At 32.7% G+C, this 16,038-nt stretch overlaps 2 protein-coding genes across 3 annotated transcripts; one reads left to right on the top strand and one right to left on the bottom strand.

The window, feature by feature from the left end:
* The first annotated feature begins 553 nt into the window (after positions 1 to 553).
* LOC123886984 (peroxisome biogenesis protein 19-1-like) lies at positions 554 to 3,911 on the top strand. Of its 2 annotated transcripts, XM_045936247.1 has the most exons (5): positions 554 to 745; positions 831 to 879; positions 1,003 to 1,291; positions 2,425 to 2,741; positions 3,580 to 3,911. In XM_045936247.1, exons 1-5 carry the CDS (start codon positions 706 to 708, stop codon positions 3,626 to 3,628), a joined length of 744 nt encoding a protein of 247 aa, XP_045792203.1. In that variant the 5' UTR covers positions 554 to 705; the 3' UTR covers positions 3,629 to 3,911. The 2 variants fall into 2 exon arrangements, with proteins under 2 accessions (XP_045792203.1, XP_045792202.1); XM_045936246.1 differs by having other exon boundaries at positions 567 to 745; positions 831 to 1,291.
* A 2,247-nt stretch (positions 3,912 to 6,158) lies between these two features.
* Positions 6,159 to 14,056, bottom strand: LOC123885779 (putative glucuronosyltransferase PGSIP8). Its single transcript, XM_045935100.1, has 5 exons — positions 13,432 to 14,056; positions 9,142 to 9,400; positions 7,794 to 7,995; positions 7,546 to 7,693; positions 6,159 to 6,985 (listed from the first exon to the last, which is right to left on the bottom strand). Exons 1-5 carry the CDS (start codon positions 13,728 to 13,730, stop codon positions 6,445 to 6,447), a joined length of 1,449 nt encoding a protein of 482 aa, XP_045791056.1. The 5' UTR covers positions 13,731 to 14,056; the 3' UTR covers positions 6,159 to 6,444.
* Between the last annotated feature and the right edge of the window lie 1,982 nt (positions 14,057 to 16,038).

Here is a 16,038-nt window from a genome sequence, read left to right on the forward strand (position 1 = left end):
GATGATGAAAGTAAAAAGTCTTGGAAAGTTTGAAAAAGTGAACAAAAAGAAAAGAAGAAGAAAACCAGTGATGATGAACCGAGAAAATAATAAAGAAGAAGAAGAAATTTGATATAGTGATGATGAAAGTAAGAAGTCTGGAAGAGTTCGAAAAAGTCTGAAGGTTTTTGGCGAGATTGTTGAAAAAGTCTATCATGTGTATTTTCAACTAAAAAGTTCTCAAAATTCATTCCAAAGAAGAACCCATCAAAATCAGTAGACTTTTGAATACCGATAGACATTTTAAAAGTAGTAACAAATCTAAATTGAATACCAACGAATTTTGTTGTCCTAAAAAAAATCATGTTTGTCTTAATTGAATACCACAAAATTTATTGAACTTTTGTAAAAGTCTTGATTGAATACCTCAAGACTTATTTGTCAGAAAAAAAACTTTTAAAATCCCATAAAATCTCAATCCAATACACCGGTCTTAAATAAAGAATACTGCCTAATTTATCAGTAAATAATAAATAAATAAATAAATAAATGGCTAAGGTCCTCTTAAATAAATAATGTACCAAAAAATAAAAAACAATGATTTGGTAATGACGATAATTGGAAGTGGATGAAAACAGAGTTGCATTAGCATTGCCGGGTTGGTTGTTGCAGTTTTTTTGTTCTTTCCAACAAGCATAGGAGTTTGGCGGTGACAGACAGACAACCATGGCCGACCACTCCGACGACCTCGACCAACTCCTCGACAGTAAGCTCTCTCTCTATCTCTTCATCTCTCTCCTCTCTCTCTCTATCTCTCTCTCTCTCTAACTCATTCTATTCAATATTTTCAGGCGCTTTAGATGATTTCCAAACCCTCAACCTAAATTCATCCCTTCCAAGGTCTCTCTCTCTCTCTCTCTCTCTCTCTCTCTCATTCACTCTTTTGCAATATTTTCATTTTTTTTTACTTCTTTACTCCAATCTCAAACACTCTTTCTTTGTTTATTTATGTGTTGTTATTAGAACCGGGGAACAAACTTCAAAGAAAAATGAGTCTCCTTCTTTACCCTCAGGGGTTCAAGGATTGGGGTTAGGTTTACCTGATTTGAGAACAAAGAAAAAGGGTAAACAAAAGGTTTCCAAAGATGCTCATGTATCTGAAGCTCTCAACAAGCTTAGGGAGCAAACTAAAGAGGCAGTTAAAGGCCTTGAATTCATCACCCCGCCCGGTGCCGGTGTTGCTGATGATTTTGGTAAAGATGGCATGATGGAGGATTGGGTTAAACAGTTTGAAGAACTTGCTGGCTCTCAGGTACTAACTCATTCCATTATCCTCTTCATGTGCTCAATATATGTATATGACTACTCTTGTTTAGAATTTGGGTTGGGTTACAAAACTGGCTTGTACGGTGATGATTGCCCCTTGGCTTGGTGCGTGCGGATATAAATGTTGGGTGGCCTAATAGCCGAAAATCTGATAGCAGGTATAAATGTTGGGTGGCCTAATAGCCGAAAATCTGATAGCAGGTTGCCCAATAGATAGGCTCTGATACCATCTTAGAATTTGGGTCGGACCCTAACTCAACCCTTACAAAATCGGTTTGTAAGGTGAGCATTGCCCCCACTTATAAACATGTCTTCAGTTCATCTTTCATCCAATGTGGGACTCTTAACACCTTTGAACTATATAAATATATAGCCTTTATGCTTTTATCTTGTTATTTTTTTTTTTTTTGACAATATCTTGTTATTGTTTAATATTACAAAATTGAGATTAGTATCTCATCTCTTGCTTTAGAAATTTATGTTGGTGATTAACTGCATTTGGTGTAATCTTAGTTAACATGCCTCAGATAAACTTTGTTATAATCAATATGAAGCAAAGACTCTCATACGGACAATGTGTCCAAAGCTTGTTTGAGAACTATGGGTGTCTGGAACATGTCCGACACGCTGACATGACATTTTAGAGAAGTGTCTGTGCTAATGTTTACGGTTTATTTTAACCAAATTCAGGGATCTTACTGTATGCAACACCTTCGGTTCTTATATTTCAATCAAATGGACATTTTACTTAAGATACTCCTTGCATTGTGAAAGAAACTGGGTTGTTTTTTTGTGTGATCGTCAATCTACTGTTTTCATGCAAGTCAAATGGCTTTAGTCTAGTGCAAATGCCATCCAAAAAGTTCCTCCCTCAAAATTTGATTGTATCACTAACTGCTTCCACAAATACCGCAGATCAAAGTGTTGTTTTAGAACTCAAATACTCAACTAGATGAGTAACTTAGTATTGGATTTATAGTTTACTTAGTTTTTTAGTTATTATGATGATGAGCTTGATGTCCGATAAGCAATAACAGAAGCAGCTTCTGTTTAATTTGATTAATGTGTATTGAATTTCTTTGTTGGAATTAGTGCTGATAATTTTATCAATTTGGTTAGGACATTGAATCTATTATGGAGACCATGATGCAACAACTTCTGTCCAAGGAAATACTTGCTGAACCAATGAAGGAAATTGGAGAAAGGTATCCTAAGTGGTTGGAAGAGCATAAAGCCAGCTTAAGCAAAGAAGATTACGAACGGTATTCAACCCAATACGGTCTGATACGGAATCTTAGTGAAGTTTATGAAAAAGATTCTGGAAACTTCACCAAGATTTTTGAGCTCATGCAGAAAATGCAAGACTGTGGACAACCTCCAAATGATATTGTCCAGGAGCTTGCTCCCGATTTCGATTTAGCCAGCCTTGGCCAGTTGTAAGTTCATTCTTGTAGCAGTAATCTCTGTTTGCTTATTTCAAAATCAAATACGTATGCATGACCACAAATTTATATAGTTTCATTTCAGCTTCCTCAATACTCATAATGTGTGATTTGTCATGGAATTCAACGAATAGGTTGTATAAGTTGACTATAATAAAGCAGTTCATATTCATGGTTGATGCCTAATACTCCGTACTCGCTCAAATAAATTGGCAATTCATGATATATATAAAAGCAAGTTGTTTATTTATTTATTTATTTTTATTGGGGGAGAGGGGTAGTTACTTTGCATGTCAAATTAAATGTTGTCACAATTATGTGATCTAACTTGCAAGGAATTACTGCTCGTTAAATTAGTACTTGAGTTTTTTTCTTAAAAAACACAGTTTATATTGAAGTTACCCAGCCTTAGTCTGTGATCCTAGTTGAGGATTGAACCTAACATCAAAGATGTTTGTGGTGGGAGAGAGAAAATGAGGAAAAGATGAAGAGGGGAAAGAAATTTAGAGAGAGATAGAGTGGTTTTTTGTTGTAGAAAGATGGAGAGGTGAATAGTGCTAGCAACAGATCCATATGAATTTCACTCGATAAGAGAGTGAATGTTGGAAATGGTGTTATAGACTTAAAGTGAGTGTTGCTAGCACTACTTTGGAGATAACGAACAATGGGAGAAAATCCGAACCCATTTGGCACTTGATAACCTCAATCGTAACTTTATACCTTTTCCTTTTCTGAAAACTTGGTTGCTATATTTTTAATTTTTATCTCGTAGTTGTCAAACTACATATATATTATGTGTGACATCAGCTAATACAAACATTTCCATCTGCAGATCTCCAGAAATGCTCGACGCATCTCAGCCAAATTGTGCAATAATGTGAAGTTTTTTCCTCCCTCTTATTACATAGCAGCTGCTGGTTTGCAGATTCTCAGGAACATTTTTTTTTTACTTGTCAGAATAATATAGTTTTATCATTAAGATTGTTCTTTTCCTGCTTATTGTACGGTTAAAGGATCTCGCACTTTTTTATAGCCTCCCTTCAAGATTGTATATGATCCAAGGATTTGTCCATTCACATTTTATTAGACCAATGATAGTGCGACGAGCTGCTAGTTGCAAACAAAATTTACTTTATGATAAGTTTAAAATAATTTCTTATTTAATCTCGAGATCCTTGAATATGATGACCGTTATGGATTGAATAGAACCATTTGATGTCTGTACTTGATATGGGTTGGATTGTGGTTAAAGTAGTGAAATACCACAATCTTAACTTGTTTATAGTAGGTATCCCATCCATGCAATTCTTACAAGTGGTGCATATGGATAATCAGAAGACAAAATGATAAAAAAAATCCTCATCTTTGCCACCCCTTCCCTAATCCCTCTCTGCACCAGCACCGCCCTCTCTCGTTGATCACCCCTACCCACCCTCTATCGCCCCTCCTCCACTCCCATGAGCTTGGTAACCTAAACTGACGTTGACAGTGTTTTTGATGTACTTCAGCATCTCCAAATGCTTCAGCCATCTCTTCCACTTCATCATCTCAATGATGGAGAGGGGAGAAGGGATTCATAGAGGATTGGGCAAGTGGTGGGAAGAGATAACACATAGGACCGAGGAGAAAGGTAGGGAGTTGAAATTTTAATCTTAATTTGTAAGCATGTCATTCTGCGTCATCATTAGGGGTGTGCATGGTTTAAAAACCACACCACACCAAACCATATTTATGGTTTTGGTTTATATCCAAAACCATTTTAATGAAAAATTGGTTATTTTGCAAAACTAATTTGGATATGGTTTATAATTGGTTCGGAACCAATTTATAACCGGTTTATAATAAAAAATAGGTTACTTATTTATAACCGATTCATCTTAAATTTTATTTTTTTTTAAAAATGCATTATTATAACTTTTAATTCCTATATATTTAAATTTTTTTTTTACAATAATTAAGCCAATATTTTTTTTTGTTTAATTGATTAAAAGAACATATTTAATAATTATTGTTTATAGAAAAAACATAATTTTTCTTTAATTTTATGAATTATTGGTTTATAATGAATTCATAAGAGTTTTTTTTCTAAGCCCAACAAATTTCAAACTAAGCCCAAAAAAACAGATTTTTTTAAGCCCAAAATAATTAAAATATAGATTTTTTTAAAAAAAAAAAATCATCAAAAATCTGTTTTTTATAATTATTTTTAAAATAAATAAATTTTGTTAAATAAAAAATAATTAAATATTAAAGGGTGGTTGACGGTGGCCGGCCGCCGGAGCGCCGCCGCCAACCACCGCGCCGGTCGCCGGAGCGCCGCCATCAACCACCGTGCCGGCCGCCGGCCGCCGCCGGAAAATCGCCGGTCGCCACCGTTGACCAATTCCTCCACCACCTTATTAATTATTTATTTATTAAATTATATAATTAATTGAATTTGGAAATTTTTTTTTTTAAAAAAAAAACTATTGGGCTTTTTCCTTATTGGGCCTCAATTTAAAAATCAATTTTAAACCAATTATAAAAAATTGGATAGGGTTTAGAATTGGTTTTTTTGTATTGGATTGGTTTGGTTTTTTTTTAAAATGGATTTGGTTATTAATTTTGGATATGGTTTGGTTAATGATTTGGTTAAGGTTACTTGGATTTTTTGCACACCCCTAGTCATCATGCCTTTATTTTAGAGACTTGCCTTGACATTAAAAGAGAACAAGAAGATTCTCCTTTATCATTATTTTCATGTCTATCAAATTCCTTAGGGTTTGGTTAATATCTATGAAAAATAAAATAAAAAATGGTCAAGTAAATTCCTCTCCAAGACAAGAAAGGAATTTCTTGTTAAATCAATGGCGCATTAAACTCCGACTTATTATATGAGCACATTCTTCATTCCAACTTAAAACGAGTGACAAGTTGATTTGGGACAAAAGTAATAATAGCAATTAGCAAGTATAGTGTGCAATTTATCAAGAAAATATATTGGAGACAACACTCACCTAAGGGTGAGGCAAATAGACGATGATGGGGCGGTTGGGAGTACCACAAAAGGTGAAGCTTATGTTGTGGAGAGCATGTCACAGTGGCCCTCCAACCATCTATATTCATTATTCTATGATTGGGAGATAACAATTTTCAGGTTGTGAAGTGCAACGTAGACGCAACAATTTTATTCCAAAATCAAAGGTGTTTTGGGATGGTCATGTGCATGAGGAACGACAAGGGTATCCTTAGGGAAATCTGCTACCATTTTTAACCGAGACATTCATTTTCAAATTGTAAAGAGAGCTTGAATTTCAATAGAAAACTTTGAGATTAGTTTTATCATATGAAGACGCGCAAATTTTGTAGATCATATTCTAGCTAGGGCGACAAGATGTTAAGCTAGTATTTGTAAGAAAAGACTTAGAGCAGTTCAAAAATCCAATGCTACCTATTTCTTTCATCCTATGTAGGCTTACAAAGTTTAGTACAGGAACAAATCAGGCACACCATACACCTATTTAACTAACTGGCAAAACAATCTTTTATATACACAATAATAACTCCTTAACTTCCTCCACCTTAAGGGTGCAAGTGTCTCTCCCACTTCAAAAATTAGTGAATAATACCAACCATAAATTTCTGTAGGGTACTATTTCAATTTTCAATAATCTTGCCTTTCTTTGTTCCTGCCAATTAGCATGCCCAATTAGACACCTCAATACAATTTGTTAAACCAAGAAGGTGGTGAAGATTCTCCTAATCTAGGCATGAAACCTTCCCTTTCTAAAGAAACCTGAAGTCCAGCCATTATCCTTGTTATTGATGTCCACAAAAACGGCGCGGCACAAAATGCATAACCAAACACGCACAAAGCTCGTACTACCCCATCTAGATACCAAGGAAATGCCATGACAATTAAAACTCCAATGATACCAAACCACGGCATCAGAACCGGTAACATTGGAAGAAGAAAAGCGTTGATTGCAACCAAGCATAGAGCCAAAGCACCGAGGAAATACAAAGGCCAGCCTAGCATTGGATGGATTGTTGGAGGAATGATGAAGAAGGGTGTTACGTAAGCTGCAAGGATACTCCATAGAGCTACTAGTTTGAGGATGTTTTGTACCAAAGTGATGCTTTTATCGGAGCGACGGTAGCATAGTTTTGAGAGGCTTGGTTTTGCTAAACGTGTCATTACTATTATTCCAAGATATATTGCTGATTGAATAAGTATCACAGCCATATCTGTACCATACCTGATAAAATAATGAACCAATGTTTACTACTTGCATATTTATAGAAAAAAGGTATTATAAAACTTATGGTTATTAAGCAATTCAAATAAAGTATAGATATTGAAGTGGTACCAGAAAATAAACGAACATAATACTCAGTGAGGTATCACTAGTCTGTTGAAGAAATCCGTTGTTTTTTAACATTCTAAATGTTAGAAATGAAAAGGCTAAATATGTTTTTAATTTTCTTCAAGAATTGGTCTCTACCACTTGTTTTATGTTTTCTGCTGATTGAATAGACAGGAATTTAGGTCAATGCATGCTACATGAACTTTTAGTCTGGCGCTGTGTAGCATGTATCGGCTGAAATTTATGTATTTCTAGTCAGCAAAAAACAAGCATCAAGACCAATTCTTAAAACATGGAATAAGTAGACCAAACTTATGAGAAAAGTTTAGTAGAACCAAAATTGAGCCGAAAACATAGTTAACCATAAACGAAAGAACCTCCTTCATTGTTTCCATCATAATCAAGTACAATTTGCAGACACAATAAGTTAATACACTCGTAATGAATCTTACCCTATAGTTTGAAGACGCTTTTCATGCCACTGGAGGCCTAATGGTAAGACAGGCCACGCCCACCAATACCATGGCTTCAACCATGGTGCCCCTGGGAACGTAATCACACTATTTGGTCCACAAGGTATGCTCCAGCGAAGTTTAAGGTCTGAAGTCAGGAATCGACATTAGCATTAATTCATATAGCACTAATTAAGATGTGCAGTTTCAAAAAATAAAAAATGCATTTTTTTTTCCCTTTAACTTACAGTAGTAAGAAGCATCCATTTGATAGCCTAAAGGAAGTCTATATGTTCCATCAAGCTTGGTGCCATTTGGAGGTGGATGAAACAATGGCTTATCAAGCAATTCTGGGAAATAGCTAGCTATGAAACCCTGGTCTGCACCATCTGGATTTTCTCTCCCGTTCTGTAATTCATGAACCATGTCCTTGAAAACAACCATTGATGGCTGCATATATCAAATAATTAGAACCAATGCGAAAAAGATCAACTATAAGATGATTACTTTTCAGTTTTCACACAAAGCTGTATCTTTTCATACAAAATTTCCTACAACTTCTATACGAAGGTTTTCGTTAGCACCCAAATCATCCAATAGTTTAGCTCGGTTGGCAAGACACGTTGAGCTTCTAATTAAGGGATTGTCCCACAAAGCACATCTTTGGACGGATGATTAGTCTCATAGTTGGCTCAAAGGGTCAAAGCTATGAAGAAATACCAGGGTTTTGATGGGGAGTCAAAGAGTACTAACTATGTTGGGTTACTGATTTTATTTTTTTTAAACGACCAATGTTAGTAATTGTTAATATTATGATTGGGTGAGGTTCGAAGTTCGAACAATCGACCTCCTTATCACTCTGCTCTTTATCTCACCCACCTCAGCCACTAAACCAACCTTATATCCCATATGCTGGGTTACCAAATAGTTTTTTCTTTCAACGCACCTCTTCCTTCATGCCAAAGACTAGATATCTAGAGTATGATCCAAGTAACTTGACACTATCTTAGATTTTGATTGAGTCTAGCTCATTTACACAAAATGATCGGACGGTAACCACTCTTTGAATCAATGTAAGATTCTAACAACCAGGAAACTTTTTTTTATAAGCAAATGTTAGTAATTAGTTGTTAGATTAATATTTTCTCCTTCACCGGGTTTGACAAACCCGGAACTTCCAACCCCTTTAACTCTTAGTTCAAACCGGTTAAACTACCCAACCCCCCAAAAAAGGCACATTAGAAGCAAATTTTGTGACCCATATGGAAGTAGGTCAATATTTTTCCTTTTAGGATAGCTCTAGTGCACCGTAAACTAACATTTAGGTCTATTTAGTTCAACAGAGGAATACTTTTTTATTTCAAATATCCCCCGCTTTTAAAGGGTAGCTACAATCGGCTCTAGCGAGATTTTGCTCCGCTCTCTTTCCCTTCTCATCTATCCATCTTCTCCAACCAAACATATCCTTTTGCATTTAAATTATGAATGAAACTTAAAAATTAAAGAATTTAAAGGCAATAAGAATCATGTCACTTTTGGTGTTATACTGCACTTTCGTGACAATTTACTTTTATAGGACATTTTGGAAAAACATACCTGCAAAACAAAGAGACCTGTATGAAAAACACAAGGATTGATAAAGACAGCACAAAACTCTCCACATTGAAACAATTCATCAGTATTTTGCAAGAAGAGGTTGTCAGCATCCAACATGACTACTCTGTCATAATCCACTAAGCTCCATGCATAAAGTTTGTTCAAAGATAATTTAAATCTCTTGTCAAAATTATCTTGATGCTTGTAGGGATTATCCATATTTTCCACTCTTACTACTTTGACACCATCTTCATTTTCACTGGATAATCCACAAAGAAAAAACACTATGGTCAAATCAAATCAATTATCAACTAAATTACTTAATACAACTGAAGTTCTCCAACACATAAAAAAAAGTATATCATTATCAATACTTGAGAGTTGTATAACGTAGGTCCACTCCATCAAATTGGTTTGGTTTTATCTTGGCTTTAGTGGATCAAATATTGTGGCTTTTTCATGTAATGCCAAACATTGATGTATTTTGGCTTTTGCTTTATCTAATAATTAGTCCTTTGGAAAAGAAGAGTATGGAAAGAAATTAAACTTTAGTGATCAATTGCTATCATTAGTAGTGTATATTGACTTGAAAAGTACACAAGTAAAATACTAGATGTCGGTATAGAATACTTGTTCTACAAATTTATTTAAGTCATAAACTTCAAAGGTGTGCATGTATTTTTTTCTCTTTGGCCTATTAACCCTTTAACTTGCCTATTTTTTTTTATTACCCCCTTTAGTTTCCAGAGAATGGGATCTGGCGAATCGAACTCAGGTTCTCCTGAACAATTCGTTCTAAGGAGAACTCATTAACCACTTAAGTCCAATCTCTTTGTTAACTTTTAACTTACTTTGATAGTGTACATTTTAATAAACCAAAGGCCTATTTACTTATTTAAATTTATGTACTAATACAATTACAATACAAGTACTAATAAAATTGTTTGGAATATTTTATAGAACTGCTTTTGACATTTTGATATATTGTACATTTTAATAGACTAAGGGCCTATTTCAACTGATTTATTTAAGTTTATCTACTTATACAATACAAGTACTTGTGAAATTGTCTGAAATATTTTATAGAAACTGCTCATAACATGTTTATAAGTTCCATTTTAGTTTATTTTTACAAGCTTTCAAGAATAGTTTATAAAAACAGTTTATGTCAAAAAAAAAAATTATTATGTAGTACTAATAAATATTTCATTATATTGTTTTTCCAAACAGGGCTTAACAAGTCAAATCATAATTAAACTGTTTATCTAAAAAAATCTTTTAAGGGGTAGCAGGCCGACCTACTTCCAGCCCTAGGGAGAAATGAAAAGGACAGTCTTAATTTAACGATACATTACATGTGGGTGGAGTTTTCCCCTAAAATTTATTCTCTATCTTATAATAGGTATGGCCGTATGGACCACCACATTGCACAATCTATATATATCCTTGCCATCAATTTCCTTACACCTATAACAACTGCTCACTCACAATGAAGCTTCAATAAATAGTATGTATATTATTAGTAAGGATACCCTGTAATTTGTAATTGGGAAATGGATTATGTGCAATTGTGCAGTCACTTTATAGATGTCCGATCGTGATCGGACAGTTTAAACAAATGCAGTCAATTAATACAATTTTAAATCATGACCGTCCGATATTGATCGGATGGCTATAAATAGCGTGAATGCACGACTACACCAACAACCCGACTGCACGGAATCCAGATCCTTGTAATTGAGAATTATATTAGTGAACTCAAGAGCGTTTAGATGAGATGATACAGATAACTAAAGTTATGAGTTCAATCTCTAATTTGGGCATGTGGCAACGTTAAAATTCTTAGAGACCGCTTATGTGAATCTATAAGGTACCCGGTTTACAAAAAAAAATTATATTATTGATGATTATTTTCTTCAGTAAAAACATTGAAATTTTAAGAGAGAATGAACTTGACAAAAATAACATATTCTATAATAATCAATGTTGATTCATATCATCTTACCGAAACTGATTTTGAAATGATTCATATCATTATCATTGAATAATATTTAAATAATTAAATTAGGGTCTGTTTGGATTAGGTTATTTTTAAGCTTATGCAAAACAACTTATGAAATAAATAAGATTTTATGTTAATTTATAAATTCTCACTGCCAAAAATTGTATTTTTATAAAGTTATTTTATCATATACTACCTTAAAAAACTTATAATAATACATAAAAATATATTTATTTGTATAAACTGTTTTGCTTAAGCTAAAAAATAAGTTAATTCAAATGGGCTCTTACTCCCATAATTATATGAAACAATACCAGTTTTAACCTTTAAACATGAAACAAAAACTGCTGCATTATAAAAAGACAAAATGATACTTCTTCGGGTCCTTAATATAAGAAGAAATCCACTTTTTAGATACATTGAAATAGTGATGTATCTAGACTATATTCTTGTCTAGATACATTAATATGTTAACGTATCTAAAAAGTGAACCCCTTGTATTAAGGATTGAAGAGTACTCATTAAAAATTATAATAACTGACAAAAAAAAACAAGCAGAAACAATACAGACAAGAAACGAAGGAAGCAGAAAGAGCGACGAGGACGGTTGAAAGCTTCGTCAAACAGTGTTTGTGTTTGTTGAACTTAACGCGCAGCTACAATGCGTTTACAACACAACCACCACTCACAATGTCCCAACACATGCCACAACTTTCCGTAATTAGTTAAGACTTTAAAAACAAAACTAAGAAAATTGATACTTGAAAAGGAAAACAAATTAAACTATTTATAAAAATCAAAAGAAATTCAAACTCATTTACACTATACTTTTTTTCAAATAATCTAATAACAATTAAAATTTATTTATTACTTACGAAAAAAAGTAATAAAATTGAAAATATTCAGTACAAATAAAAAAGAAAAGTCGATTAGAGTATGTAATTCTTTATAGGCACTATTTGGTAAGTCTAATATACTAGTTTATACTCTAGCTTATTGGACTAGCTTATAAGCTTATTTGATAAAAATGTGAAGTGTTTGTTAACGAATTTTTCTAACTAGCTTATAACATTTTTTGAAATGCTATTTCAAATAGCGTATGAGCTTATAGTTTTTACATTTTTCTCATTTTTAACCTTTTTTTTTTTAATATAATAACTACCCACTAACTATACCCACTAACCATGTACTTTTATGTCATTTTGTACTTACAACAGTTAAATTTGTCAAACACTTTAATTTTATTCTACTAGCTTTTCAGCTATAAGTTATTAGTCATTGCCCATCAGCTATCAGCTATAAGCTAACTTTACAGCTATCAGTTAGCTTATAGCTTTTTTTACCGAACAAAACCATAATGTTGGTGAGTTATATGATTAGTTATAACATGCTTATCATTTTATTTATTTTTTTGACTAATAACGTGTTTATCGTTTCAGTTGAAATTGAAATAACATTTTCACTTGAAATTGAAAAATGCATAATTGTAAAAAGGTCTAAAAAGAAAAATCTATCTTAAAAATTACACAATAAACAGCTTGTGAATTTTTAAAAGTTATTTTTCCTATTTAAAATTTATCATTTTTTTAAATTTTTTCATTTTTATAAGACCATTATTACTCCCTCACCGTGAGTATAATCCAATCTTAATGAATTTTTTTTTTTTTTTGGTATTAAATCTCAATGATTTTATTACTAAACTAAATGATTTATTTTTTTAAAGAATTAATGTATTATTAGTATATATCTGAATTTTCGAATATACCGTAAAAAAAAGTTTACAAGTAATAATCCAATATTTTTAACCTAAAAAGTAGTAGTATATGCAAGAAGCGCATGTGGACCCAAAACAAGATCTCACACAAAAGATACCATTGATGCCGGACTAGGACGGTGTTCTGTTCTATTCTCATCATCCATTCCCACAAACATCATGCGCAATTAAAGCACAATCAAATCAAAATGGCATTCTATTATAAACACAACTTTATTTTTTGTGTCTAAAATTTTTATCATTAAAGTGAATGAGTGGGATGATCGGAATTCTAACTCAGACACTACATATATATAATGCGATGTCCCTGTCAATTGAGGTATCCTCGCGGAACATTGTAAACTAAATATATTTTTAATGTTATCTCTTGCTGTCTCTACCTTTGATTAAACCCTTCCCAAAAAAAACCAAAGACAACAATCAACCTAAGCGGAAGTTTCGGAGAAAACTAGACTAAAAAATAACGTAATAAACCCAAAACAAAGGATGAAAGAACTAGAGAAAAGTGACTTACAGAGCTTGAATCCAAGTGAGAGGAACATCAAGAGAAGCAATGACAACAAGATCGGCTTGAACATTAAGAAGAGATAATGATTTGAAAAGAACTCTTATTGCGATGTAGAATTCATAGTCTCTTGGTGTACCAACATACATCATAGTAGCATAAGCATTTTTGTTTTGGGCTTTTACAACTGGGCTTAAAAAACCCACCAATAAAAACACTAGTAACAACAACCATTTCATGAGAACAAAACCACTTGCGACTGTAACATTGTTGTTGTGCTCACGTTTTTGCCGATTTTCCCAACCCATAAATAAATTGGAGAAAAAGAAACTGAAAATGTTTGTTTGCAGTGTGGGTGTGCTTTTTTGTATGTAATAATCTTGTTCTTTCTCGTGTTGTGTACTTTGATTCACGCTCTCAACGTGCTACTTTGTGTGTGTGGTGGGACTTAAGAGTTTTTTTTCAGAAAACAGAAGAAAGAAAAAGGAGAGTTTAATAATAATAATTTAATAAAAAGAAGGGGAAAAAATGAAAAAATCGATGATGAGGACAAAGAAAGGGAGGAAGAAGGAAACAGCTTTAGATTTTTAGCTAGCAACTAGACATGTACCCAGTAGACACTAGGTAGTACCTCATCACAACAAATCTTAAACACTATATTTATAGTATATATGTTGTGACCTTCTTCAAATATCTAGTAATCTTTTTTTTTTTTTTTTTCTAATATTAACCATGAAGTAATAACTTTAAAATTAAAATTAAATTTGTTTTGTAAAAGTTTTTTATTATTATTATAATAAGATTAAAAAATATGTTTGATAATTGTTTTTTTTTTACTACAACTTTTAAAAAAAATTATTTGACTAGATTCTTACTTTAAGGAAAAATAGTTTATTACTTCTAAGAAAAAAAAAAAAGTCAAACGGTCTACTGAACCACCTAATTTAGTTCATGGTTAATTTTGACATCAAATAATCTTTTTTTTTTTTATAATCAAAAAATTTATTTTATTATTATTTTTTTTTTTGAAAACTTGGTATCCGACCTTAGGACCGACTAATCCAAGGGGACCAATCTCACCGCCCACTTGCGGGGGGCCCCATTTAAAGCCAGAGTTTTTTTTACTCTGTATGGACTTAGCCCACCGAAATTGGCACCAGTGGGAATCGAACCTGAGACCTTGAGAGGAGCATACTCCAAGGACCAAAGCCAACACCACTCGACCAACCCCAAGTGGGTTATAATCAAAAATTTATTATAAGGGAGTACACAGGGGTACTAAAACCCTTACAACAAATAGCACTAAACTAAGTGCTCAGAATACAATACATAGGATTTAAACACCAAAAAGGAAAAGGAGTACAAGTCATACGCCCATACCGACTAGTGAACCACAACCAAGAATGAAGTTTGATTGTCTCAAATAACGGCGAAACATTCGGAATATTGCGCTTAAAAAATATTTTATTGCGAAGATTCCAAATATTCCAAGTGGTTGCCAACCATACCAAGTACCGAACACGACCTTTGTCTTTCATTTTGAACAAATCACCAAATAAAAGAAAATAATCTCTACCTTCGACTCCGGTTTGTAACGATATCCCTAAGATAAAACTTTGTTCCATACTTCCTTACTTATCTTTTGATATAAGAGCCAATTTACTTTTAAGTATTTAGTCAAAATATTTACTTTTAAATATATTGAGTAACTACTGAATTTAATCTATACGTAAACTACGTACATTTGTTACTTAATGTATTTAAAAGGTAAATTTTCTATTATATTAATAATCGGATGTATATCATTTTAAATAAGGAAAGTGTTTATTTTTAGGACACTAAAGATTTTAAATAATAAGTTTTGTTGAAAATTTTATAAAACATGCGAAGTCAATATATTAAAAACCGAAATGTTTAAAATACTATAAATAATTCTCTTAAATGTTTAAAATTTTAAATACTATAAATAATTCTCTTAAATGGAATATAGACACGCGTTTGCAAGACTTTTTAAATAAATATCCAATATTATTTTTGTCAGACAAAAAAAGAAAATTGAGTCTAAATTGTAACAAAAATAAATTGGGTCTCACAAGTACAACTAACTTAGATAGTAAATAATTACGGGACTATTTATGCTAAAAATATTCTAAATTGCTAACAATATAGGTTTTGAGGTGAAATCGACTAAGCGCCGCTAACCCTTTAGTTGAGTAAACCCTTAATCAAGTTGTCAGGACTTTGGTAATACTTGGCTCTTATAGCATGATATGTAGCCTCTCATCAACTTAAAAAATGGAATAATTTCCATACAAAAATTAAACTAATTAAATACTACATTTATAAGAAAGGCAATTTTTTTTTGGTCAAGAAAAAAGAAAGGAAATTTTGAACCCGACAATTATTTTCGTGTTGGCAAATGAATTACTGGATTGGTCATTGCTACATTTGAAGAAAGATTTCAAATTACAGCTACATTTGGATATGTAAACTTTCGGCTAAAACTCAACTTGTGTTCAGAAGTGTGAAACATATTGGACCAATGCTGTGTTCTTATCTTTAGGAAGCTGCAATACACAATTATATGAATTTAATTAAATTAAGTTACTTGCATAA

This window comes from Trifolium pratense, linkage group LG5 (genome assembly GCF_020283565.1).
Source record: "Trifolium pratense cultivar HEN17-A07 linkage group LG5, ARS_RC_1.1, whole genome shotgun sequence".
In the NCBI taxonomy this organism is placed as follows: domain Eukaryota; kingdom Viridiplantae; phylum Streptophyta; class Magnoliopsida; order Fabales; family Fabaceae; genus Trifolium; species Trifolium pratense.

Excerpts from the sequence above, each read along its gene's own strand:
- LOC123886984 (XM_045936246.1), top strand. The coding sequence starts at position 706 with ATGGCCGACCACTCCGACGACCTCGACCAACTCCTCGACA. Across the intron at positions 1,292-2,424 it reads AAGAACTTGCTGGCTCTCAG|GACATTGAATCTATTATGGA; the intron begins GTACTAACTCAT and ends CAATTTGGTTAG. Across the intron at positions 2,742-3,579 it reads TTAGCCAGCCTTGGCCAGTT|ATCTCCAGAAATGCTCGACG; the intron begins GTAAGTTCATTC and ends TTCCATCTGCAG.
- LOC123885779 (XM_045935100.1), bottom strand. The coding sequence starts at position 13,730 with ATGGGTTGGGAAAATCGGCAAAAACGTGAGCACAACAACAATGTTACA. Across the intron at positions 9,401-13,431 it reads CTCACTTGGATTCAAGCTCT|TGAAAATGAAGATGGTGTCA; the intron begins GTAAGTCACTTT and ends TGGATTATCCAG. Across the intron at positions 6,986-7,545 it reads AAGCGTCTTCAAACTATAGG|GTATGGTACAGATATGGCTG; the intron begins GTAAGATTCATT and ends TTATTTTATCAG.